The 26,048-nt window shown below is 36.3% G+C and overlaps 1 protein-coding gene across 6 annotated transcripts in view; it reads right to left on the minus strand.

Annotated features, from left to right (window-relative positions):
- Window positions 1-9,326: 9,326 nt before the first annotated feature.
- The window catches only part of LOC150107207 (ferric reductase SjCytb561-like), an 86,779-nt gene continuing 70,057 nt past the window's right edge, over window positions 9,327-26,048 (minus strand). For 5 of the 6 annotated variants that reach the window (XM_090391058.1, XM_090391059.1, XM_090391060.1 and 2 more), the window contains exon 5: window positions 9,327-9,606. In XM_090391058.1, coding sequence (XP_090247184.1) covers window positions 9,426-9,606 — 181 coding nt within the window. In that variant the 3' untranslated portion in view covers window positions 9,327-9,425. The remainder of the gene's footprint in view (window positions 9,607-26,048) is intronic. The other variant, XM_090391057.1, reaches the window with a different exon arrangement.

A 26,048-nucleotide genomic window follows, 5' to 3' on the forward strand; every position in this document is an offset into this window, starting at 1 on the left:
AATGATACGAAATGAATAGACAGCTATTACTTACAGAAATACTGCTCTATGGAGAACACTGGCTATTTTGGCCACAAACGTTCTTCAGCCGCTGTAAGAATGTTAGATACACAAGTACCAAAACTATTAGCCATCGGACTCAACTGTCACCTAAGAAATAGCTTGAATGAACTAATCTGAAATCAGTAGAAGAATGCCGGAGTGGGGATGATGACAAGTAAAGGGAGCGAAGAGAAAGACCAATCAGAGGTCTTATTTCAATAATACTACCAATCAGAATCCCTGCCACTGCAATGCTATGAAAATTCCCAAGGCATTCTTATACTGATTTAGAATAAACTGAATTGAATTAACAAGACGATTCTGTGAGAAAATGAATGACGTAATCCCCAACTTCTCAGACCGCGGAGAGCTTGCAAAAACAGGGCTTAATCTAAATCAACAGAATTAAGTGTATAGGGAATGAAGATAAGCGAGAACAGTCGGTTAGTTGCGACCACTGATTGTTAATTTGAGGGAAAACCCAGAACTTCCCTGCTCATCTTGGGACAAATGCCAGGAGGAGGAAAAATCTCTGCACTTGAAGTTAAGTATACAGAGAGCAGGGGAGTGGAAGAAATAGAGAAAGCGAAAATAATGTAGGATCATCAACGAGCACCAGGACGGCTACTTAAGTTTTTTTATTATTAATCAAGGGTTTAATTAATTTCTTTCGAAGGTTGTAATTTTTCTCCGAACTATGTAGCAAAATCTGGCTCCCCGAAATCTTAACGCCCATAGGCGATTGCCTAGGTTCGCCTAATGATAAAACCGGCACTGGGTTTTTTTCATTCCGCGTAAAGGCAAATCGGTAGGGAGAATACACGAATTTCAGAAGAAAAAAAAAAAGCAGCTCTGGAATGACTTAATGGGATTATTGATTAAGTGCTTAAAATTAAAACAAACACATATTAACCACAGTAAAAATTATTTAATTGTAAATATTTCATCCTAAGCTTAGGACATCATCAGTACAGTAGTTTAAAACAATTAATAGGAATAACATACAGTTAAGGCGCACGATTACAATAGAATCTCATTAAACGTGCGTAACAGAAGTAAAAAAAAAAAAAAAAAAAAAAAAATTACCACAATTTTGTATGACAATTTCCCATACTTTAGGAATAGTAAGAACGTCATTTGCGGTTTAAGTTTGGTCTGTTTAATAGGACTTCAGAACTTTCTTTGTATAAACGTTTTATATAAACTGTTTATATAAAGATCTATGTAAAAGTTTAGACATTTCCCAATGGATCTATGGTTTGGATATTCAATTCCGTGTTGAGAGAGGCCAGATTTCTACGGTTTAAAAAGACTAATGTGGTCTTGATGTTCCGAGATCTGTTTCTGAACAGACCTACCTGTCTGTCCAAAGTAAGACAATTTGCATGAGCATGGAATCTCATAAACGCCAGGCAACATCAAAGGTGAGAGTTTGTCCTTAGGAGAAGGTAACAAGTAATTTTGGTTGATAGGTTTGTAAGTAGTGGCAAAATTGTATTTCTTCATAATTTTAGAAGACGTTCAGAGATGCCTTTTGACGTAAGTTATGGGAATCCTATTGACTTCTTCCTATCTGGTTTTATGTGTGGGAAAGTGACTGATTTTTTGAGTTGTTTTAGAATTATATCCATTTAGGATGGCTGTATTTTTTGATTACTTCTAATTCCTGGTTTAAAGATTCTTCAGAGGAGGCAGAATTTGTGTGCTCTGGAAACTAGTGATTTAATAATGCCAGATTTCTGAGATGGATGATGAGCGGAAGAATTGTGAATGTAGCGACCTGAGAAAGTAGGCTTGCGAAAGACAGACGTGAGGATGGACCGTCTTCTTGATGATGTCCTAAGATACTTAGGATGAAATATTTACAATTAAATAATTTTCACTGTGGTTAATACGTGTTTCTTTTAATTATGATCGCACCACAGGTTTCGTTATTAAAGAAAAAATTGATTAGGTGCATATAATAAACAACTATGTTATACCAACTAAGGCTATTGTCATCTTCAGGGTACATAACTGATGTAAGGCACTAAAAAGTAAACTGTTACAAACTATAATCAACCGATTCCAGTTACATTAAACAAAGAACAGAGCGCGTGCATAATCACTTGTTATTTAGGAACGTTCTATAGTTGGCACTGTAATTCAGTTCTGGCGAGTTGAGTGATCTAATAAGGGTCTTCCAGATCACGGGTAAGATTAGCCCTTGGTTCCTGTTAAGGTTTTGTATGCAGCGGTCAACTGTTATGGCCTCTTTGTTTATTATATGCACTTGATCAATATAATCCCATTAAAAGTCATTCCAGAGCTTTCTGGGCAAGAAATTAAACGTTTTTTAACAAAAAAAAAAAAAAAACTGTTATTTTGGGTGGTAGATGGCGTTGATGTTAATACTGTTGTTATGTAGTTGGAGAATTAAGTAGTAGGTGAGATGTTGCACAGGAGAGTAAAGTGCCCTCCCGCGATGAAATCTTGGGTGTCACGTAACGATAATGAAAGTAGCAGAGCTTTTTCTTTCTGGAATCTCAGGATTTTCATTGATTGACGTATTAGGCAAACTGACCAGAATAACATGCATATACAATTAACAGCCATAATACACTGACCGCGCAGCCTTAGTTGCTTCAGCCATAATTCCAAACTCCAACAACAGTAGCTGGAAGAATAATGGAAAATTACACTCCTCGCTTGAAAGAGATCTGTGTTCAATTTTTGTCATTAGAAGAAATCATTATACAGGCATTTTTTCACCCGAGGGCGAGTTTGCTGATAGCAAGATTTTACTCTCCTGGAAAGTCAAGTTTTTCCTCTTGCAAGTAACTGACAAGCACTGTGCTAGATGGTGCAGTATAACAGCCTCCCTACATGAGTGTTGGGATTCCTCCATGGTGTCATGCATTCTCCATATGAGATCAGCTAACTCATTTTCAGCTGAAAAAATCATCCATAGAAATGTTTCCTGTATTCTATATGGAAGTCAAACTCGAGTCTTTTAAACCCATAGGTTTGAATGACATTAGCATTTCGGACTTCATGGAGTACTGCTGAACAAGAATGAACACAAAAGATCAAGTGGAAAGGAGAGTATTAGACTTCTCAATGTTTTAGCTATCAAAGAACTTCTGTAGCTCAGATTATTGATGATGTCTTTCAGCAAGAGACCTAGGTTTGAATGCCGTCTAGGATGTGTGCAGAATCTTTATAAGGATATTCACAAATGAAAGTAGCCAATCTCATATGGAGGAAGTTTTCTTCCCGGAAACTCAGGTTTATTAACCTTGCAAAATAGGTAAACCAGCCAGAAAAGCACATGCAATTTACAGGTGTAATACATTTGGCTGTAATATACAGCTATAGTTATTTGGCCATAATTCCGCACAATAAGAAACAGCTATCAACCCCCCCCCCCACTACATACTTACATACATACATACATACACACACACACACCCTCTGTCCAAAAAGAAACCGAACTTTTTTTCGAAAATAGAAAACTAGTGGCATCACCTGTTATCTTATTGTTGTCGGAAGCGGCAACCTTCATTAGTGTTATCAACTGTTTATGACATTTGTTTCATTAGAAGCAGAGTTATAGTGCCAAGAGTGACAGTGTGGGTTGAAACGGCCGGAAAATTAGTTTGAAACAGAGCTGCGATTGACTTTGTGTTAAACTTGGTAAAAGTTTTACTGAAACGCATCAAATGCTTCAAAAAGCATACGGTGATGAATGCTTATCCCCTACTCAAGTTTACGAGTAGTTTAAGCGATTTCAAAGTGGTCGTGAGACGCTTGAGGACGAAGAAAAGCCGGGCAGTCCAAAAACTGATGAATTCACGCACTTTTTGTATGTTAACTTCGCTCAGTCCAAAGAAAAACCTGAAATCGTCCATGAGATTGATTGAAGATGAATTGGGGATTCCAAAATCAACTGTGCACAACATTTTGACCGACAGTTTGGGCCTTCGTAAATTGAATTCGCGATTTGTTCCCCAAAAGTTTGACCGAAGACCAAAAATAAATCGAATTGAACACTACAAGGACCTCATTAAAACCGCTCAAGGACTCAAACTTCCTTGAAACGATCGTTACCGGACGAAACATGGTGTTTTGAGTATGAGCCCGAAACAAAGCACCAGAGTGCTGAGCGGAGACCACCAGAAGAGGGGCATCCGAAAAAAAGCCAAAAAATCGTTTGGAGAAGTCAAAAGTAAAGACAATCAATGTTGATTTGTTTCCAAGATCCACAAAGAATTCGTTTTGCCTGGCCAAACGGTCAATGGTGAGTTTTATCTCGAAGTTTCGAAGCGATTGATAGCGAGAATTTGTCGATTACGGCATGAATATTATTATTCGTGACACCTGTCGGTCTCCACTACTACACAGAACCTCTGCTACCAATCGCCTACATCAACCGCCCACAACCAACAAAACCACCACAGCTAGTATTTTTTCTCTGTAAATTGCGTGTGTTCTGAAGGGCCGATTTGTCTGTATGCGGGATGAAAAACCTGAGTTTCCGAGAGGGAAAAACCCTGCTACCTCCGTATGAGATCGGTTACTCGCCTTCAATTGAAAAAGTCCATATAAAGATTCCTCCCGTCATGACGAGAATCGAACTTAGGCCTTTTCTAATCGAAGGGCGCAACATACTGTCGTTCTTCTAATTGCGCTACGGAGGCGCTTATCGTGACCACCGACCGTTCGTCAAAACAGACTGTCACTCTTGACAGTCTGTTTTGGCACACTACTTATGAAGATACAACAGGTGGCACCACTAGTTTCTTCTATTTTCGAAAATTTCGGTTTCTTTTTGGACAGAGGCTGTATATAACTTTTTTTTTTAGTTGGTTTAGGACACAAGAACATATTTCATTTCTCAGATTACATATTTCTGGAGTAGATATAATTAAAGAAATTAATAATATTTCTACTTTCTTACTAGTCCACCTTTACTGTGTTTTTATTTGAATTCCAATATTGTTATTATTAACAAAATTAAAAACAGAAAGACACACTTGAAGTACAACCATTTTTACAATTTAGTTATCTTCCAGATCGCTAATCTATCCAAATTTAGACTTCTCCCCAGGGGGCACCTGTTCGTGGTGGAAGGGACCTTTTCATTCTTCCTCGTTTTCATTACTTTTCTTCCCATATTCTTCGATCTATTTCTCCTGAGTGTTTTTTTACTATCCTTTCTTCCAGACCACTGTCACTGGGTTTCAATGCCCTGCCACCATGCAGTGCGACCCGTGAACATCGAAAGGGGGGGGGGGGAGATCCTGGTAATCTTGCACTACTTTGGCAAGATGAGAGGTCCTGGATGGCCTAGCCAGGATCAATTGGCTAGTGGGCTTGCCTGCAAGGGTCAACAGTGTTGCAGTAAGTCTCTCACCCCATGGTCCATGGTGAGGATCTAAGGCTTGCTGTTGTGTTGGTGTAACATCTGGAATAGCCCTGGCGTTCCACTCCTGAGCACAGCCATTGCTTGCTGGCCAGTGGATGTCCATATGTGGGCCTGTGGTGGGAGGGGAGCTCTGGTGCCAAACCAAAAATTCCTTGAGCATAAATTCTTCATCCTCAAATGTTTTAGGGGTCCTAACAAAGTTGCAACTAAGTATGATACTGTAGATACAGCATTTAGTAACAGAAGTGAGAAACAACAGATATGATACTAATATAAATGTACCAGTGTTTTTGATCATCCATGCATGAGGTGAAGAGCCAATAGGAAAAATGTTGCTCTTCTTTATTCAAAAGGTTTAGGACTGGCATGACCTCTCTTGGGGAAACATCATGTCAGCAACATTCTGAGAAACTACTGAGAGCAACATCAAAAGTAAACAAGAGTATATTAAAATGCAAGAAACGTCGACAACACACAAAATAGCAGTTATCTTTTCTGGAGTACTTTATCAGTGTTAAGCACATAGCAGCCATTTAAAAAAAAAAAATAAATAAATAAAAAATATTCAAATATTGTATATCACTTCCTTTTGTATTCTGTATGTACTTCATTCATTCCATATGGTGATGCAATGGCCGTGGGCCCCTTTTATGGGGAGGCACAGCCCCCCCCCCATTTTTATCTGGGCTCAGGACCGGCATAGCTGACAATTGAGATCTATGGTTGGAAGGATTGTCTTAAGTATTCCTGACTGTATCGTGTGTTCACGGGGCTGGTTTGCCTGCTTGCAGGGTGAAAAACTGCAGATAAACTGGAGAAAAATCCTGCTGTCTGCCCAAGACCGGCTAACTTGGCTATGGCTGAGGAAGATCCTTAAGCTCCTCACGTCCTGCATGCACTTAATTTGATATAATGGAAATAAATGCTATTTTACTTTATATTTTTTAACAATATGACTAAAACTCAACGTCAGATGCTATACTCTTTTGCTTTTGTTATTCTGTTCCCATAAACTTTGTTAGCAGTCATGAATAATACAGCTCTGGATTTTTTTTTTTTTTAATCCATAAACAATAATCCTCTTTCATAAATTAAAAGCTATACTCTTTTTTCCTTGTGTTACTCACATAAAAACTGTGTATTAATGAAAAAAGTAATTTTAAAACCTCATATGATTTATATCTCTGATTCCCGATATAACATATCCAGCAATTTTACTATCATTTGGCACATCAATTATCCAGCTAATTAGTTATTTAGTCTTTTTTTTTTTTTTGGGCTAACTTCAAGGCTGATGTAAAAGAAAAGATTTTTTTTCTGCCACTATGTTTCCAAGTTAGCCAGTATAAGATTCAGATAACTATTTCCGTCAGCATGCTGATGCATATATATATATGATACATAGAATGCAGAATATAGATGTTTATGTATCCCCCTTCCCCCACTGTATTTGTTTACTTTAAAAGTGACAGAAAGCGCAGCATTACTGTGACTGATCTACAAGGAAACTATGAGGACTAGTACAAAAACCCAAGACCAGTGTTGGGGGGTCTTGATATATAGTGCTAATAACTGTATCCATAAGGAACACAACTACCTAATCTGAACAGATTATATATGGACAGATGCAGGCATTATATGAGCCAATGGAAAGCTACGTTTATGAAAGAGGATTAATACTTCTGAATGAATAAAAAAATAATTAAAAAAAATCCAGAGCTGTATGAGGAAGAATATTCCTGACTGCTAACAAGCTTTATCGGAGGAGAATAACAAATGTGAAATGCTTGGCAAGATAGTGGAGAACTCACCATGCAGAAATTTTCCACATTCCCAAGATGCACATCACTGTCATGTGAAAAGCCTCTAAGACCAGTTCTTATCCTACTACCTGACCATATGCAATAGCAAACTACAGGCAACTACTAATTTGGCTAGAAATTAAGGGTGTTTTGCATGTGGGTCATCATGTGTATCATCTGATCTTGGCAAAATGCTGACACTGGGAATTTCTTTATAGGACAACAAACTATGTGGTGAAGATTTTGGAAAAGGCAGTTATAACTTGCATCAAGGAATGGGTAATTGCAATGAACAGCATGGGTTTACTAAGGAAAGATAATGTTTGAGCAACTTGCTCAAATTCTATAATAATGATACCATTGAGTTAGACAAAGGGAATGAATATACCTTGATACTTTTGGACTTTGCTCAGGTTTCTGACAGAATACAGCATGGAAGACTGTTGCCTAAAGTGAAGAACATGGGACTCTATTATAAAAGACATTTTATAATAGCTGACTAACAGATATCAAAAAGTGGTATATCAGATGCTATAATCATATGCATGTACATGATTTAAGGTAACCAGTGATGTACCACAGGGATCAATACTTGGTTAAATGTTATTCAATCTATACATTAATGACATTAGGAGGATTTGACAAGAGACATACAGCTATTTGCTGATGATGCAAAGGAATGCACAGTAATCAGGAATGCAGCTTGCAGAATGATTTGAATAGACTGGAATTGTGGGCATGTAAAATGGCTGTCAGTTCAATGTTAGTAAATGTCAAGTCATTCACTTTGGTGTGGTAAGATATCCAATGTCATATTATATTGGGATTCAAACCCAGCTCTTTCCAGTCAAAGAGCTATGGAGGCTCTGCATTTAACAATTCAAGGTTAATTTATATTATTATTATTAAAAGAGACCTCTACGGAGTCAGGGACTCATCGAGGGAGGCCACATATTACATGCACCAGCTTTCACACCTGTTCTTAAATTAATTCACGCTACCTGAACTCGTTATATCCAATGGCAACCATTCCAATCATGCACCACTGTATGAAAGAAAAATCTAGTTCTTACCCCCGCCCCTTCTTGACAGCATTCATTTTCAACTTCTAAGGATGCTTTCTTGTCCTTTCCCCACCCTCCGTAAAATGAAAAATTCTATCAGCTGAAATTCCATATAACCCTTTCAGAAGTTTGTAAGTCTCAATCATATGGCTCTTCTTCCTCTTGTTTGTTAGTGTCTGTGGTCTATAAATTCTCAATTTATCTTCATAATCTGTATTCCACAATACTGATACAATTTTTAACACTATCCTTTGCACTCCCTCTCCAATGTATCAGAATCATCATGGAAACCAGGAGACAGGCCTGTGCAATTATATCCTAAGTGAAGTCTTATCAAGGCCTTGTAAAGAGGCAAAAATGACTTCCTTATCTTTACATGTCAAGGTTCTTTCAGCATTGCAATTATCCTCTGAGTTGTATTTTCAATCTTTCCTATATGGCCCTTGAACGTCAACTTCCTATCCACTAAAACTCCAAGATTACTAGTGATCAATTTCTTCCAGCCTAAACCCACCAATATAATATGACATTGGATATCTTACCATATCAAAGTAAATGACTTTACATTTACTAACATTGAACTGACAGCCATTTTACATGCCCTGTTCCTCAATAGTCTTAAGGGACAGTCGAGGAATGGGGGGGGGGATCCCCACATGAATAAAATAAAGTTAAAGGTAAGTTAGCTGGTCTCATATGGAAGTGTCAGGCTTTTTTTCTCCCAGAAGCTTGTGTTTTTCATCCCTCAAAACAGGCAAACCAGCCCAGTGAACACACACACACACACATCTACAGATATAAATATTTATCCTTAGGGATGGAAAGCCAGTTGTAATAAATTGCCTATAACCTCTAATTAGGGGACTCAATCCAACTAAAGATAGGCAGGAATTGGATGGAACTGGATGATGCTAAATGCACAATGCACAGTGAAATGTATAATATTATGAAATATAAATAGCATTGATTAATTAATGTTATGTACTTTATCATATTTTATTTTAAAAAAAAGCTCTTATTAAATTTAAATTCATTAAATACATTATATCAATTGATATTATCTCCAATTTAATTTCTCAAATAATGAAAAGATAACAATTCTTAACACAATTACATGCTTGTAAGAGGAAGTTCCATTTGCAAGTTTGCTTCTTCAGGTAGTAGTTGTCTTCTAAACTGGGGCATTATAGTTAAATAACCAACAAGAATTGAAAATATTATAATTAACACACCAAGAGCATTGGCCAGGACTCCTTCAGAAGGCAGAACCTTATAAGTTTTATCCCTGCAACTCAAAAGATGTACCATAAGCAAGTATAATCATATACTCATGGAGCAGTTAAAACACCATATGTTAGTATTATTTCTAAATAAACTCACTCATGTTGATGATTGCAGGAGAAAATACAAGTCTAGGGATAATAATTAACTAACTAAATTTATTTAGCTATTAAATTATTAAGCCAATATTTTGCTTTTGTTTCCAAGGCATCTTCATGGGCACAAAAAAAAATACACTAAGCACATGCATGCAAACACAGAGTAATTGTAAAGGTGAGCTCTTGCAGGTCCTGACTGGTGCCCCCTATGTAGGTGCTAGAATCTTGTTGAAGATCTCAAGAAGGGGGGGGGGGGCTTCCAGATCTTTGGTAATGAGAGCAAATCTAAATGCGGCTTCATTATTATCCTTTGACATATGTTTTCTCCTCTAAACATCAACATGAGTGATAATCAATGTATAAGCATCCACACCAGATTCTAAATAAAGCTTTTTATGTTAAAATGAATAAAAATATTAAAATACTTTTTTTTTTTTTTTACATAGGTGAACTCCTGCAGATGATAAACTCATAATTAATATAAATCTAATAAATAATTGTCCATTCACAGTGAATATACATTCCCATCTGTACTAATGCATATACTAGTACTACGAGTGGGCTAAAGATTATTTTTTTTCTATTTTATTATATATGTATGTATGAGAGGTTTCCAAAAAGTGAGGTAACAAGTTTTTTTTCTTAATAATAGTAAAAGAGAATGAGAAAATGTTCAAAAATACTCCCATTGCAGTGTGGCACTACTGTTGCCTCGCAGCTAATTCCAGTTGTAAGATGGCAGCTACTATGCAAGTGTAGTCCAAAGCAGGTGTCTATGAAGTTATTCATTTTTTGCAAGCAAAAGGGGCTTCACTAAGTGACAGCCACCATGAACTGGTTGCTGTGTATGGCAAAAAAGGTAATGTCAAAGAAGCAGGTGCGTTTCTTGGCGCAATGTGGGTACTGTTCATGAAGACTGGTGAGTGAAACTGCGTGAAATGCAGTTGAGGAAGCCTACTGTTTATGAAATTGTTCACAATGTCCTTGGCTTTCAAAAGGTGTGCTGCTGCTGGGTGCATTGACAATTCTCAGAGGGGCACAAGGCAACATGTATCAGGATGTCTGGAGAATCTGTTGAGATACAGTGACAAACATGGGGATGTTCTCTCTCTTACCTAGTTACAGGAGATGAAACATGAGTTTATCACTTTACCTTAGAGAATAAATAAGACTACACAACCTGGAAACATTCACAATCTCCTATGCACAAACTGTTCCCACTGTCCAAAAAGTCATGGCCACAGTTTCTGGGATCACCAAGGCATTCTGTTGGACTTCTTGCCAAAGGGAGGAACAATCAATGCAATGTTGGACAAGCCAACATTCAACACAGGTGACCAGGACTCCTGACAAGGGATGTGATTTTGGTGCATGACAATGCTATTTCACACACAAATTGTGAGTGGTTGCACTGTAATAATTTGGAAACTCGTAATATAATTGAAGTTATAACTTGAAATATCCAGTTTTTAAACAAAATGTAAATTATCTTATTATTTTTTTTAATGTATCATCCTTGCCCATCTACAGTACTAATATACTGTATATTAGTTGTGTGTAATATACAGTACTAATATACTGTATATTACATGACACCTCCAGGAGTCCAAAGACTCGTCAATGGAGGGCACCTACTCTACAACTGTCTCCACCCAATTCTCCAATTACAATGAATGAATGAAAGGTACATAATGATGCACCTTTTCTACTTGTGTGTGTGTGACTTCTGCATATATTTAAGCTTGGTATCTTCTTGGGGCAGTCTCTCACCAATGAGACCTCAATAAAGTTTGAAACCAGTCTAGGTAGTGACCCTTATGACGTTTTTTACATTATGAAAACATACAAGTAGACTAGCTATGAATTTCTTCATATTTATGTTTACACTAGGATTAACACAAGAATAAAATTTCTTGTTAAATATAATATACATAGTAACAAAGCAGAAAAAACTTTCCAAACCAATCTTCTCTTGGATTAGAGATGGATGTTGGAAGTTTTCCCTCTTGGTTATACTATAAATTGTATTTTTATTTTACTATAATGCACAGCATCACACATGTCCATAAGGATATGTGCTTTGTATTATTGGATAAGGCAAGTGATGTGAAGTCATTAGCCTCTATATAAGAGTTGCACAGTCTTGAAATTACTTCAGGTACAAACTTTGTTTGCTTACACATGGATAAAGGATTAAGCCAAGAATATAATTTCTTGGCATCTTTAATTTACAATCTTCTCTTACTGGCCTCAACTTCTATTCATAGCTATGCTGATGGACTTTACTCCTTTTTGGTTCTTCATTTGACAAACCATGTATTGCATAATCATTGGAGCTTCAAGATCTTCTGCAACCAATATATTGCTATTATATATATATTTGAATGGTTTAAATAGCAATACCATAAAAAAAAATAAAATTAAAAAAAATTAAAAAAAAATAAATTATGAATTTATTAAGCTGCTGATATGAGATTAAACCAGTATCCTTAGAGTATAAAAGGACCTGCCATAAACAAGATACTACAATATCAATTGACTAGAAGAAACAATTCAGACTGTAATGGAAAAGCAAAACAAGGACTGCAGTTTCGAGGGTGTGGGTTTAGAATCACAGTCTCCAAAATTCTGGATAAATTAATGCAACTGTATTTGTTGATATTGGGGGGAGGAGGAGGAGGATTTATTCCTAATACTGATTCCAAAATAACTTCTAAGATTTTTGGTGGCTTCTGTACATAACTGTTCCATTATAGATAGAAAAGGATAGATCCTGTGTATAGGCATGTCCAAAACTATATTAATCATTATATCATGTTATTTCTTATATTTTCAAGGCACACTACCAATTCTTCCTGTCTGTGTTTTTGCATTTTCCTCCCAATAGTAACCTACCAGGAGGCAATTTATTTCTTACATGCTTCATTGCAGGTAGCTTCCAAGTACTCAGTGACATTTATATTTTTGTATCAAATTCATATTTACATTTATACATACCTATTCTGACCTTTGCATCCATACTTATATATTAGGTTTACTAAGTAATTCTATAAGTGTGGTTATTTAACTCCTAATCCCAAATATGCAAACAATTAAGTTTGTGCTTGAAACATAGTTCAAGTCTAAAGATGGTACAACACCAGGGCAACTCATTGTAAAGGTGGGTAAAACTCTGATCACTATTCTTAGTATTTTCCCAAAAGATGTATACTGTAATACATTATGGGTGAGGTCAATACCCAGCCGGTTTCAACCTTTTTTGAGGTCTCCTCAGTGAGTAGCTAGACCCTAAATACCAAGGTTTAGTAATACAGAGCCTTATCAACTTTACCTATAGAAGTTGCTACAAGGCGTTTTTATTTTTAATAAGAATCTCTGGAGGAGATATAGATGTAATTAATTTTTTAACTTGGGGATACTGTATATTAGGGTTACCAAGTAATTTTATAAGCTTGGTTATTTAACTCCTAATCCCAAGTATGCAAACAATTAAGTTTGCGCCTGAAACATAGTTCGTCTAAAGATGGTACAACACCAGGGCAACTCATTGTGAAGGTGGGTAAAGCTCTGATCACTATTCTTAGTATTTTCCCATAATGTAAAGCACATCTCACTAAAATATACATACTGCAATAAAAGATGTATACTGCAAATGTATTGCAGTGATGCAAAATACATTACTGCATGTATTTTTGCAGTACACGCACTGTGTGATGTATACTGCAAAAATTACATGCTAATTACAAAAATTACATGTAAATTACACCTTTACTCATTGTAAAGGTGTAATTTACACCTTTACAATGAGTTGCCCTGGTGTTGTATCATCTTTAGACTTGAACTATGTTTCAGGCGCAAACTTAATTGTTTGCATACTTGGGATTAGGAGTTAAATAACCAAGCTTATAAAGTTACGTGGTAACCCTGATATACAGTATTCCCACGTTAAAAAAATTAATTATATATATATATTTACACTATTACAATGACTGGAAGTTGTCTTATTGGTAAAATTAATTAATTCTAAGTAATACTTTTGGATAAGTCTGTTTTAACACTAGCCACTTTTCTCCAGAAGTGATGATGTGTTGTTTATAGCTGACAGTCGTAAAGTATGTTATCGACAGTCTGTTGAAGGTGCAGACAACAAATGCATGATGGGGATTCCAGGATATGGAATCCGTGTAGGTAGTATCTTAATTTTCCATGTCCCATTAGTAGCTTTGTTAAACCTGGAGAGATGTTTTTTCAGCCAGAGTCTGCTTCTGATACTTGGCAAGGATTCTTTTATTTTTCCATTTTTTGATGTTTTCCATTCTTCTTCCTACAAGTTTAGGCTTATTTCTTCTGAAAATGTTTTTATAGCTGATTTCAAGTACTTTTGATAACTTGTTTCTAGCTGCTTCTTTAGCCATCTGATCTGCTCTCTCATTTCCTGATATCCCAGCATGCACCTCCACCCAGCAGAACTTGATTTTCCATCCCTCTAGAGAGATTTCAAACCAGATTTCTTGTCTGTTCTATTAACACTAAACGGTTGTTCAGGTTTTTTATGCTATCTATAATGCTTCTACTGTCATTGTAAATTGTTGCTGTCTTTTGATGAAAAGTGTTGAGTTCTAATTCCCAGAGATATGAAAGTGAATGAACTATAGCAAGTTGTTCTGCTTGGTTGTTGGAACAGAGGAGATGCAATCTAGAGCAATGTTCTAGATTGCATATTCCAACATTGATCCAAATGGCTATGAACATCCACTTCACTACTATAGGTGGCATCATCCAGCAAAGAAAACATATTATGGAGAAGGAAAGCTCTGAAAGTGACAATTTCCATTATACAGTGTGTGTGTGCGTGTGTATATATACACACACACTGATGGAAGTAAAACAGAAGGGAACGTTGGCTGTTCTTTCATTGCATATTACAGACAGTATTCCCTTCTGTTTTACTTCCATCAGTGTATAGTGGCTATGCGCTTCGCAACCATATGCCTGGGGAAGGAGTGTCCTAGGTTCGATTCCCGTCGGTGACGTGAGGAGCTGAAGGATCTTCCTCAGCCATAGCCAAGTTAGCCAGTCTTGGGCGTGGACAGCAGGGTTTTTTCCCCAGTTTATTCTGGGGTTTTTCATCCCGCAAAGCAGGCAAACTGGCCTTGAGAACTCAACACTACAGGCCATAGGATACACCGGGGCATAAGGCTGACCACCTTATCCTGTAAACGGAGTGAGGTCTGATGATCAATGGACCCTCGACACCGCAAGGTAAAAGAGGGTATAAGGAAGATGATGATATGGAAATTGTCACTTTCAGAACTTTCTTTCTCCTTAATATATGTTTTCTTTGCTGGGTGAGGCCAGCTACAGTAGTGAAGTGGATGTTCATAGCTATTTGGATCAATGTTGTAATTTCTGTTCTATCTTTCAGAAGCGGCTTCATATATAAGAGAAAATTCTTGCAATTTTCAGAAAGATCGGTGTTAGACAGTGGCGTAGCTAGAGCTGTTGCTTCCTGGGGTGGTCCCTGAGTTTGCCACCCCTCTCAATACACACCAAAAATACTACAAAAAGTCAAAACAACGTATAGGGAAATAAATTAAAACGCTAGTTTTATTTTTGAAGTAAAACTTTAATTTCAGCATTCTAAAGTGTTATTTTTCTTGCTTTTCTGTTTAGCAAAATCGATGACATTGGCGAAGTCAGTAATCAAATTTTATTTAGAAAAACTCCTCTCACAACTTGCAACACTTACAGCAATTGTGAGGAAAATTCGCAGTAGCATTACAATATTTGGAACTGAGTTCTTTACTGTATTTTAGAATTAACTGCAAAAGTTCAAAAAGGTTCAAAGTGCCGCCTGGGGCAGGCCGCCCCCTCCACATCCCCCTAGCTATGCCACTGGTGTTAGACTACCAATAACACAAGCTGATTTGAAAGATATTGTCCTGTATCCTTTAATTATTCATATGGCAATAAGGCCATATGAATTTAGCTTTGGTCGGCTTTTCTTTGATTTTAGTGTATGTTTCCAGGCATGTGTTAGCATAAGATATCAATGGTAGTATAGCTCTGGTATATATTGTTTTCAGCGCTCATTGGCCTAATCCCCCGCTTTAACCTTGCCAACTTAGCTAGAAAGTTTACTATTTGTAAGCTTTTTTTTTTGTTTTTGGCAACATATGAGATGTGCTTGTTGAAGGTAAATTTTTCATCTATTGTTATACCTAGGAATTTTAGTTCACTGTTTACCTCAAGAACATCCCCATTTAGGAGGACTGTTTACAGGTTGTTTTGATTTTTTATGCGAGATGTGGAGCACTTTAGACTTGGTGCTATTGAAGGTAACTTTCTTCTTGCATGCCCACTCTGCAATTTTAAAGAATTTCATTGGCTGTTACTTCTAACAGCAAGCTATCATGTTCCCGAATCATGATCATCTCCAAAAATTGTGACTTTTGTTTCAGTAGGGAAAGGAAGTCTTAATAGTGAGTCATAGTGGATGTTCCAGAAATCTGGTCCACAGTAGGAACCTTGTGGACAACCTTGTTTGACTTCTTTCATTACGGTTGTGCTTTTTAATGTTATGGTGGCTCTTCTGTCTATAAAATAATTTTTTTTAAGGAGGTAGAGTATGTTTTTTGGACATATGAAATCACTTAATTAATTATGGCTGACTACCACACAGCATCGAAGGTTCTTTGAACACAAAATGAGATCAGCAGTAAGTTTTTTTTTTTTTTTGCTGTAGACTGTCTTCTATGAACTCTTTAACCTCCAATTGCATGTATTGTGCTCGACTGAGGTCTAAATGCATATTGATTGTTGCTTAATAAGTCTCTTGAGTAGATAAAATTCATTATTCAGTTTATCAGAAGTTTTTCTAGTACCTTACAGCAAAATTTATGAGACGTGTTTGGCTTGTATTTGCTAATTTCGTCAGATGTTTCTTTTCCTGGTTTGATTATGGGTATAAATTTCGAGTTTCCATAATAAAGGAAATTGCCCTCTTTTTAGGCATTTGTTGTAAACTGTAGTTATGAACTCGGAGAATTCAACAAATGCTCTTAGGAATATATCGCTGATTATTCTGTTCTCTCCAGAAGTTTTTCATAGATCTTAATACTGACTACATTTTCTTAGTTGTAAATAAATCATCATAAGGATTGTCTGTATCTGTTTGTTTCCATTCTTTGTCTGTAAGTTTTGCAGATTTCTTCATCTGCTGATTCATTGTCATCAAGTACTTGATGTACTTGATGTTAATGTGATGGTTTGTCTTGTGTATATCATTTAAATTTTTGCTACTGCTCATGAAACTTAATATGCAATGATTAGAACAGTTTTCCTCTTCCTCACATCTCCATTCAGAAACCTGTGGTAAATTAGTGTTGTTTGCTATTGTCAGATCAATGATGCTGCTTCCTCTGGTATTTTCAAATGATGGGGTGTTACAGTCATCATTCAGCATGTGTAGGGAATTTGATGCTAAAAACTCTTCCAGATTTTTACCTGTATTGTTTGTGCTCTTGTTAAACCATAAAACCAAATGGGCATTACCAGAGCTGGCGCTAGGGTCTTTGTCGCCTGCATGCAATGTCTATCTAAGCGCCCCTGTAACGCTCCGGGCTTGTGTGGTTCTTTTACGATAATAAAAATTTTAATCATTTGAAATTTCTTAAATAAATTTTGACAGAACAGCCACACGTTGGTTCGCTAAATGTAATGAACCGCGGGTGTTGATTAAGTAGGATAATCGGTAAAAACCCAAATATTCAAAAAATTCTCAAAAGTTAAAGCAAATTTTGATAAAGCCACCTCACTTTAATCGTTGAATATAATGATACAGGGATTATAGCCTTCTCACCAACCCGAATTGCTAACAAAATTAAAGTTAAAATTTATTTGAACTAAAGTTTAAAAAATTCTTGCATTTTACAAGTTACTAAATTCTTAGTAACTTGTAAAAATTTTTTAATAATTTTTATAAGTGGAACTATCTTTTAGGAAAATAAAAGAAACTCAAGATAGATGAGAAAATAAGAAAAGAATTCAGAAATAATTAGAACATTTAATATAAGTATTCAAAAAATAACATCTTTACAGAATAACAGAAAATAAATTAAATCACATAAATATACTTGACATTTTTTTAAATTAAAATTTTAAGGTTTTTGATTGCATATTCATAAAATTAGAAATAATGGTCTTAACATCTAATTCTGTACATATATCATTTTCAAAGCTATTAACACGAAACTAGCAAGCCTTTTTTGTGACATACTTGTTCTTAAGTAGGTTTTAAATTAAAACCTACTTTTAATCAATTTCAACTTGGAAAAGGGACATACACCGCTCGCTACACTAACAGGTAAGGTTAATGGTATTCTTAAAGCAATTGAAAAGTTAGGGAAAGATAAATTATTGGACAAAATAAAATTAAGAATATCGAAAGGGTTTTAAATATTTAAATTATCCTTCCTAAAAATATCCCGGAAAGCACATAATTCGTCATATAGTTCTATTGCATTTACATCTTTACTGTCGCCGTCCTTCAAGAGAATCTCTAAATCGTCATAATTTTTTCGTAAATCTTCGTTATTAATTTGTAGTAATCTATACCAGAAATTGAAATTATCATAATATGTTTTTAGTTGTTCAAAACATTCTATTAACGAACACATTACAATATCTAGAAGTGTATAAAACACATTCACTGTAAATTTATCTTCTGGCGATTGTGGCGTTTCGTCATGATGCTTGTAGTCAAATTGCTGTGTATTCTTTCGTCATCAGACTTCCGTACCAGTTTTTTTAAATTCTTGTTCTCTGTCCACCTCTTCACTCAGTTCTTTTGCCGTTTTAGAACTTCTTTAAAATTTGTATCTGATCGATACTCTTGTAAGAATATTTTTAAGTTTTCGATAGATTCTACAGCAAGTGTGATGTTCATATATTTGTCTTGAAACATTTTACTCACAGGGTTTATTCTGTTAAGTAAATCATGCCAAGTTATAAGAGAGCAAATAAATTTGTAGTCCTTTATTTTAGCACATAATGTTTGTGCTTCATGCTGAGTTTCTTTATTAAAATCTTCATTATTTAAAATTTCTCTTAACTGATATCGTAGAGGGCGGATTGCATTAATTTTACTTTCCCATCACATCTGATGGCTGTTTCGATGTTAATTTTTTTACGAACTTTAAAAGGATTGCCCAACGTTTGTAAGAGAATGAAAAGAAATTGTATATTTCTTGAATAATTGCAAAGAAACTAATTGTATCTGCATTCACTTTGGCTGCATCGTTAATGATTAAATTTAGAGTATGAGCAGCACATGGCACGTAAAAAGCTCGAGGATTTTTGTTTAAAAGCAAATTTTGGAGCCCATATTTTTTCCCTTTCATATTTTCCCCATTGTCATACCCTTGACCTCGCATGTCTTTAATGGGAATGTTCCAATTTTCCAGTTGTTCCATTATTGTTGTGCATAAATCACGTCCTGTGGACTCTGATATATCTGTGAAACCTAAAAAGTTTTCCCTGATCTTAACAATTCCATTGTTACAGGAAACAAAGCGAATAATAATGGTCATTTGTTCTGTTTTACTTACATCAGGTGTGCAGTCTAAAATTATGGAATAATATTTAGATTTTCGAATTGATAATAAAATTGTATCCCTGATTGTGTTACTTAAAGTTTCCAATATTTCATTTTGACTATCTTTACTCAAATAGTGTACTCTATTGTTTTGTGGTAGGGTCCTTTCAACATGATTTTCCATAACGGGATCAAACTTCGCAAACTGTTAGACTAAGTTTAAAAAATTGCTGTTATTCCTTTCATATAATTTATCAGATGATCCACGAAAAGTTAAATTTTGGCTACCAAGAAATTTTATAATTTCAATCAAGCATTCTAAACACTCGTCCAATGTTTCTTTTCCATTCTCTCTCAATCAATAGTAGTTTTGTTTTTTAAATTTTTATTGTCTTCCTTACATTTTAAGAAATTTTTCATGTGAGTTAAACTAGTCTCATGTATATGCAAAGTCGTACTTACATTTCTACAATCGTTATAGCCTTCTACAAGACTACTTGATTCGGTAGGTGCAAAAGGTTTGCAACAAAAGCAAAAAAACAGAATTTAAAGTTTCGGAATAAATGAGCCATGTTCTTGGCACGAGGTCACTGTTTTCTATTTTTCAATTATAATACACGTTGCCAAATTTATGACCATATGTATCTCTGGGATATATTATATTTTTTCTTTTGAACAGGCCCCATTTCAATTAAAACAACTCGTAATTTTTCATCAATATTTCTCCATTCACCTGGATCTTCTAAATTTACAGAGACTAACAATGTGTTAATTTCGTGGTCAACTACAACTAAATCTTCTCCTGTTTTTCACTTAAATCATGTGTCTTGTTATTTTGTTCAACAGTTGCAATAGTACTTTCATGAAAACTGGATGATGCACGGTTCTTCAACTCTGATTTCTGATGTATCGAGTTGGTTATAATCTGCATCAGAATATTTTAATATCTTAACAAATTTATTAAGAGTCCCAGTTTGTTTCTTAACATCTGCTTCTTTCGCAGCATGACGCTTACGATTTTGTGCACCGGATAACTTTGTTTAATTTTTTATTCCATTTCTATTTTATACCCACAAGAAATTATTACACAACACAACACAGAGATGAAATAATAGTCCGCACTGCGCTGCTGTCAGTAGCCTACTGAGATGCGCACCATATGACTGGTTAACTAGCAACATACGTTTTGTACAAAAATTGGTTTCTGCACATAAAAACCATTAACCATTTCACTTTAGATAGACTGCAGTAGACACAACATTCAGCCTGCTCTCGCTGCAAAATTGTAAACAGCCGGCTGATCAAAGAAGTGGTAATATACAATTTTCTTAAATTTTTATTCGGTGTATCCGGCCAATATTTATTTTAATATTGATCATTCTAAGATTTTTTTGTTTCTTAAAAATGAACTTATGAACGGTGCCCCGGCGGCAGCGCCTGCATGCCCTCTTCTGCCGGCCCTGGGCATTACTATCCATTCCAAGAATTAAGCCTTGATTGTTGGTAAAATATAAGCTGTTGCCCATTTTTTTCTAAGTTGTATTTTATGTCAGTATGATAGTCTACAGCCTCTGTGGTTCATTCAGTATAGACGAAGCCCTTTGGTTGGAAAGACCTGGGTTCAATTCCTGCCAGTGACGTGAGGAACCTTTATCTGGTCTCTTTCGACTAAAGGTGAGTTAGCCAGTCTCATATGGAGGTGGGGTTTTTTTATCCTGGAAAGTCACGTTTTTTTGTTCCCCAGAACAGGTAAACCGGCCCCGTGAACACACACGGATTAGTCAGAAATACTGACCTTAAGAGGATGCAGCAGGGAGTGGCAACCTGGCTGCATTAATCAGCAAAAGTTTTAATTCCACTGTATGTAATTTCGATAAGTACCATGTCCTCATTGCTGTCCTGAGAAATTAATATTGCCTCAATTTCAGGTTTGATCACCAGTATTGCAGCTCTTTGTGTGTGTGTGTGTGTGTGTGTGTGTGTGTGAGAGAGAGAGAGAGAGAGAGAGAGGGAGACTAACCTGCAGGTATAGGCATTTCTAGATGTATCAATGAATGATATTTGCTGCCAGTTTGGTATGCAGAAAATGGACTGAAAATTTTTGCAATATGATAAGTAGACTAGACATTACCAACACCATGTTAACACTGCCATAAAAATGTGCATGAGATCATGTGGAGAGATGACACAAGAATTGAGAAAAGCCTCATTGACTGTGTTATTGCTGACAGTGATATCATCATGCTAATTCTGGATACAAGGATATACAAAGGATTTGAATCTAAAAAAGATCATAAAATGATCACTCATAAAAAAGTTCAATTATTATTTTCATGACCTCCATAGAGTTAAAAGACTCATCATGGGCTATTTACAAGACTATTTGCACTTTAAGTACCCTCTGAATGGTATGAAAATCAGCAATAACAAGACAAAGACAATGAAAATAGGCAGAAGTATTGAAAATGTCAACTGTGTTGTCAATGGAGAACCTGTGGAACAAGTAAAACATTTCAGCTACTTAGGCACGATTTTTACTGAAGATGGTAAATTAAATATAGAAATAGACAACAAAATCAACAAAGCTGGTATGGTAGGAAGTCAATTGAATAATTTCATATGGAATAAGAGAGAAATTAGTCAGAACACTAAATTAGCTGTATACAAGACAGTGTTCAAACCAGTTTTAACACGTTCACTGCCAACTACGAGTATACTCGTAGTTCGTATGTGAGCTACCCAAGCCAGCTACGAGTATACTTGTATGATGCTTGCCGCCGGCAAAGAGATTACCGTACTGACCTTGAAGAAGTGAAATTGCTCGGCGTACGGGAACAGACTATGCCAAAGTAGCGTGGCAGCGAATGTGTTAACTTATGGATCTGAGAGCTGGGTCAGAAGTAAAACATTTGACCAAAGACTAGAGACTGCAGATATGAGAGTCTTGAGGAAGATTAGGGGCACGAACAGATGGCATCAATGGCAATATGATATTAAAAACGAGGATATTAAAAAAGAACTAGACATTGTCAGCATCCAGGAATGCATTAGCAGAGCTAATCTCAGGTGGTATGGTCACTTAAACAGAATAGGAGAGGAGAGATTAGCAAAACAAGTGTTCTCTTCCAGGTTGGCAAGAAAAATACCCAGAGGAAGACCAAGATATAGGTGAATTGATACAGTAAAAAGTGCCTTAGAAGATAGAAATATAAGATCTGATAATGTTGAAGTCTTGACAGGTAACAGACTGATTTGGAGGAAAATTGTAGATAGGAAGTTAGTAATGATGTAAATTTTTCATGTAGTACTGTTATATCCTGTACACCCCTTGAGGGTATATATCAGGAATTTGATGATGAGTACCCTCTGAGGCAATGCATTCCATGCTCCTACCACTCTCCATGAAAAAGTGTACTTCTTCTGCTTTTTAATTCCCCTTGTTCTGTCATATGAAAAATCTCTCCAGCAACTTAAATGTCTCAATCGTATAATCTCTTTGTATTCTATCCACTAAACTCTGCAGTCTGCATGCCCTCAATTTATCCACATAATCAACGTTGTCCAATCCTGATATCATTTTTGTTATCCATCTCTGTGCCCTTTCCAAGGTTACTTCATCCCCTACAAATCTGGGGACCAGGTCTGAACATAGCAAATCCAGATGCTGCTCTGATCAAAGCTTTATCAATGGGAACACCACCTTTTTATTTCTTGTGTTTGAATGTCCTCATTAAATATTATTATGTGACCCCTCCAAGGAGTCTTTGAACTCCTTGGAGGGGTCACATAATCAAGAGAGAGCCTATTATACAACTCTCAGTGAATGATCTACACCAATGCCATCTACTGGCCACCACCATTAGTATTTTCAGAGAGTCACAAATATCCATGCCCACGATGGGATTCGAACCGGCAGCCTTTTGGCTGGAGAGTGGATATGCTAACCACTTGGCCAACCAGGCCGGCATTGCAGCAGTTCTCTGAGATGTCTTCATAATCTTCGCAATATATACTCTGAACTTCAAATTTCTACTTAGAATCACCCAAAGACCTTGCTACCTCCAGTTCTTCCAATACAACTCTACTAAAGTGAGTATAAAGCATTCTGTCTGTTGATCCCTAATTTCAAAGCCTTACATTTAGTTGCATTAAACTGACATGCCCATTTATTTACCCACCTTTCCAGCTTATTCAAATCCTCTTGAAGAAACGAAACATCAGCACTATTACTAATAACCCTTAAAGTTTCACATCATCTGCAAACAACTGAACATCTTCTCTGTAGCCATGTGACAATATCATTGACATAAAAACTGAATAGCAATGGTCCCAGGACATATTCCAGAACTCATTTCCTACACATTCTTGCTATCATCTCATTCATCATCATTGCTCTTCTACTCCACTCTGCATTATCATACTGGGGTGACATGCACACTATCTTTCATCGGACATAGTGCAGCAGAAATATGTCTAAGATCAAACTCAAATCTTGTGCCACACGAATCATGCTACATCTCAAGTCATTCATCCCAACCATTACTATCATCTCCTCTACACTTTTCTATTGTTTCACCATGCAAGCAGTACTCTGCACACCCCAAATCATTGAATCTCCATACATGACACTGAACAGATTCATTCATGTAATTTCCTCTTTTCCACTGTCTCTCCCATTCTTTTATCTTCCTCTCTCTCTCTCCCTTGTTCTCTGATGCCTTGCTTCTACACTCTCATGACTTCCTGCAATTTCCTTTTATTTTCATTCTTCTTCTTGTTTTCTCAGCTTCCTCTCTCTCCCTTGCTCTCTGATGCCATTCTCTTACACTTACTCTCATTCCTCTTGAAATAGCTGATCTCTATATTCTCCTAAGATCTTCATTCACCCTCCTCAACTCAGTCTTCATTCCTTCCATCTCCTTTCTCTGGAGTCTATTTCTCTCTCAACATATTCTACTTTCAACTGACATTCACAAACACAATCATGGCCATCAAACAAACTATCTCTGTCTGCTAAACTACCCAAAGCTAAATCTATATGAGGGTCTTTAACATTCACTCCATCCTCCAACACACTACTGGCATTCATAAACTGAAAATAACTTGTTTCCAAAGCATTAACAGGGCTGCTGCTAAATCCCAAGATCAAGGCATTTAGGTCCCAGCACCTCCCACTGCCTACAATTTATGCACACATACACATTCCAGTCTTGCACCCACCACATTTTTAAATATTGATATGCATACATACTGCATTAAATACATACATACAGTCTTTTTCACCCTAAATGTGGGTGAAAAAAAACTGTATGAATATCAGACTAAAAGCAAAGAAGACCATGGGTGTGAAAGAATGAAGAAATGAAAGTGATAGTATGGAAGAAAAAGAAAGTATGAATGAGAAAACGGAAACAAGTGAGAGCGGGAAAGCAAAAAAAAAGGAATAGCAGAATGAGAGGAAGTAAGACTGTAGGAGTGACAGAATGAAATGAAAATGTGTAGTGATATAAGATGTTTGGTGAGAAGAAATGACATAGTACAAAAGGATGGAATGAAGGAAAGTAGAGAAAAAGAGGTGATGAATGATTTGAGAATAGCAGTGTATGGAGTTTCCATTATTAGAGGTGTAGTTAATGAGAGTCTACAAGGTCTATTTTCCAGGAAGAAGAATTAGCAAGATAACTGATGCTTTGGTTATGACAGTAAATGAGCAAGAGGGTTAGTAGTGGTTGTGGGAAGAAATACTTGGGTTGGACATAAGGAGAAAGTAAGGATGGATTTTAGGAAGTTATTGAGGTGAGTATAATAGTGAAAAATGAATTTCTTGAGAAACAGCTATCTTAGGCAGTATGTAAAGAAAGGTATATCTGATCAGAGAATGCAAGGCTTAACTTGCCTTGCACTACTGTTGTTATAGTTGTTAAGAAACGAGAAAGTTTTTAGTGAAGTGAAAAGTGCTACAATAGTTAAAGCACAGTTATCCTTAAATGCAACAATAGGACTATTGCATTTAAGGATTTTTTAAAAAAAATTTTTAATGGTATAGAATGATGACAAACTGATCATCATTCTATAAGCCCTTAAGCCTTAAATAAATACTTTATTATCATTTACACACACGCACGCACGATTGCTTAAAAATGTCATTAAACCATTATATATGTCTACAAGCAATAAAAAAAAAAGGTGGGGGCAGTGATCTGCTATACTTCAGTGGTATGAAACCTAACATGTTGTATTATTATTATTACGGGCAACTCCAAGGAGTCCATAGACTCATCGAGGGAGGCCCTAATATCATGTCAAGAACAACTATTCGACATTCACACAGTATCTATCATACTTCGCCTTGAACTCATTTACAGTCATGGCACCCACAACAGACTCTGGCAGCTTATTCCACTCATTCACCACTCTCCAAGTAAAAAACCTAGCTCTAACACCGTTGCTAACCACACTCTTGCCCAGCTTCCATGTATGGCCCCTAGTCCTCCTGCCACCAGTCCTATTCTCAAAAATATCTTCTGAATTAATCTTATAAAAACCCTTCAGAAATTTGAATGTCTCAATCATATCACTCCCTTTTCCACCTATCAACCAATTTCTGCAACCCACAAATCTTCAACCTGTTCTCATAAGGATCATTCCATAGTCCTGCTGTCATCTTGGTCACTCGTCTCTGGATCCTCTCCACCTCCTCCCCATCCAGAAGAAATCCTGGTGCACATATCTAGGCACAGTAGTTTAGAAGGGGTCTTA

This window comes from Typopeltis vanoorti, chromosome 4, assembly GCF_054136105.1.
Source record: "Typopeltis vanoorti isolate ZY-2024b chromosome 4, IOZ_Tvanoo_1.0, whole genome shotgun sequence".
In the NCBI taxonomy this organism is placed as follows: domain Eukaryota; kingdom Metazoa; phylum Arthropoda; class Arachnida; order Uropygi; family Thelyphonidae; genus Typopeltis; species Typopeltis vanoorti.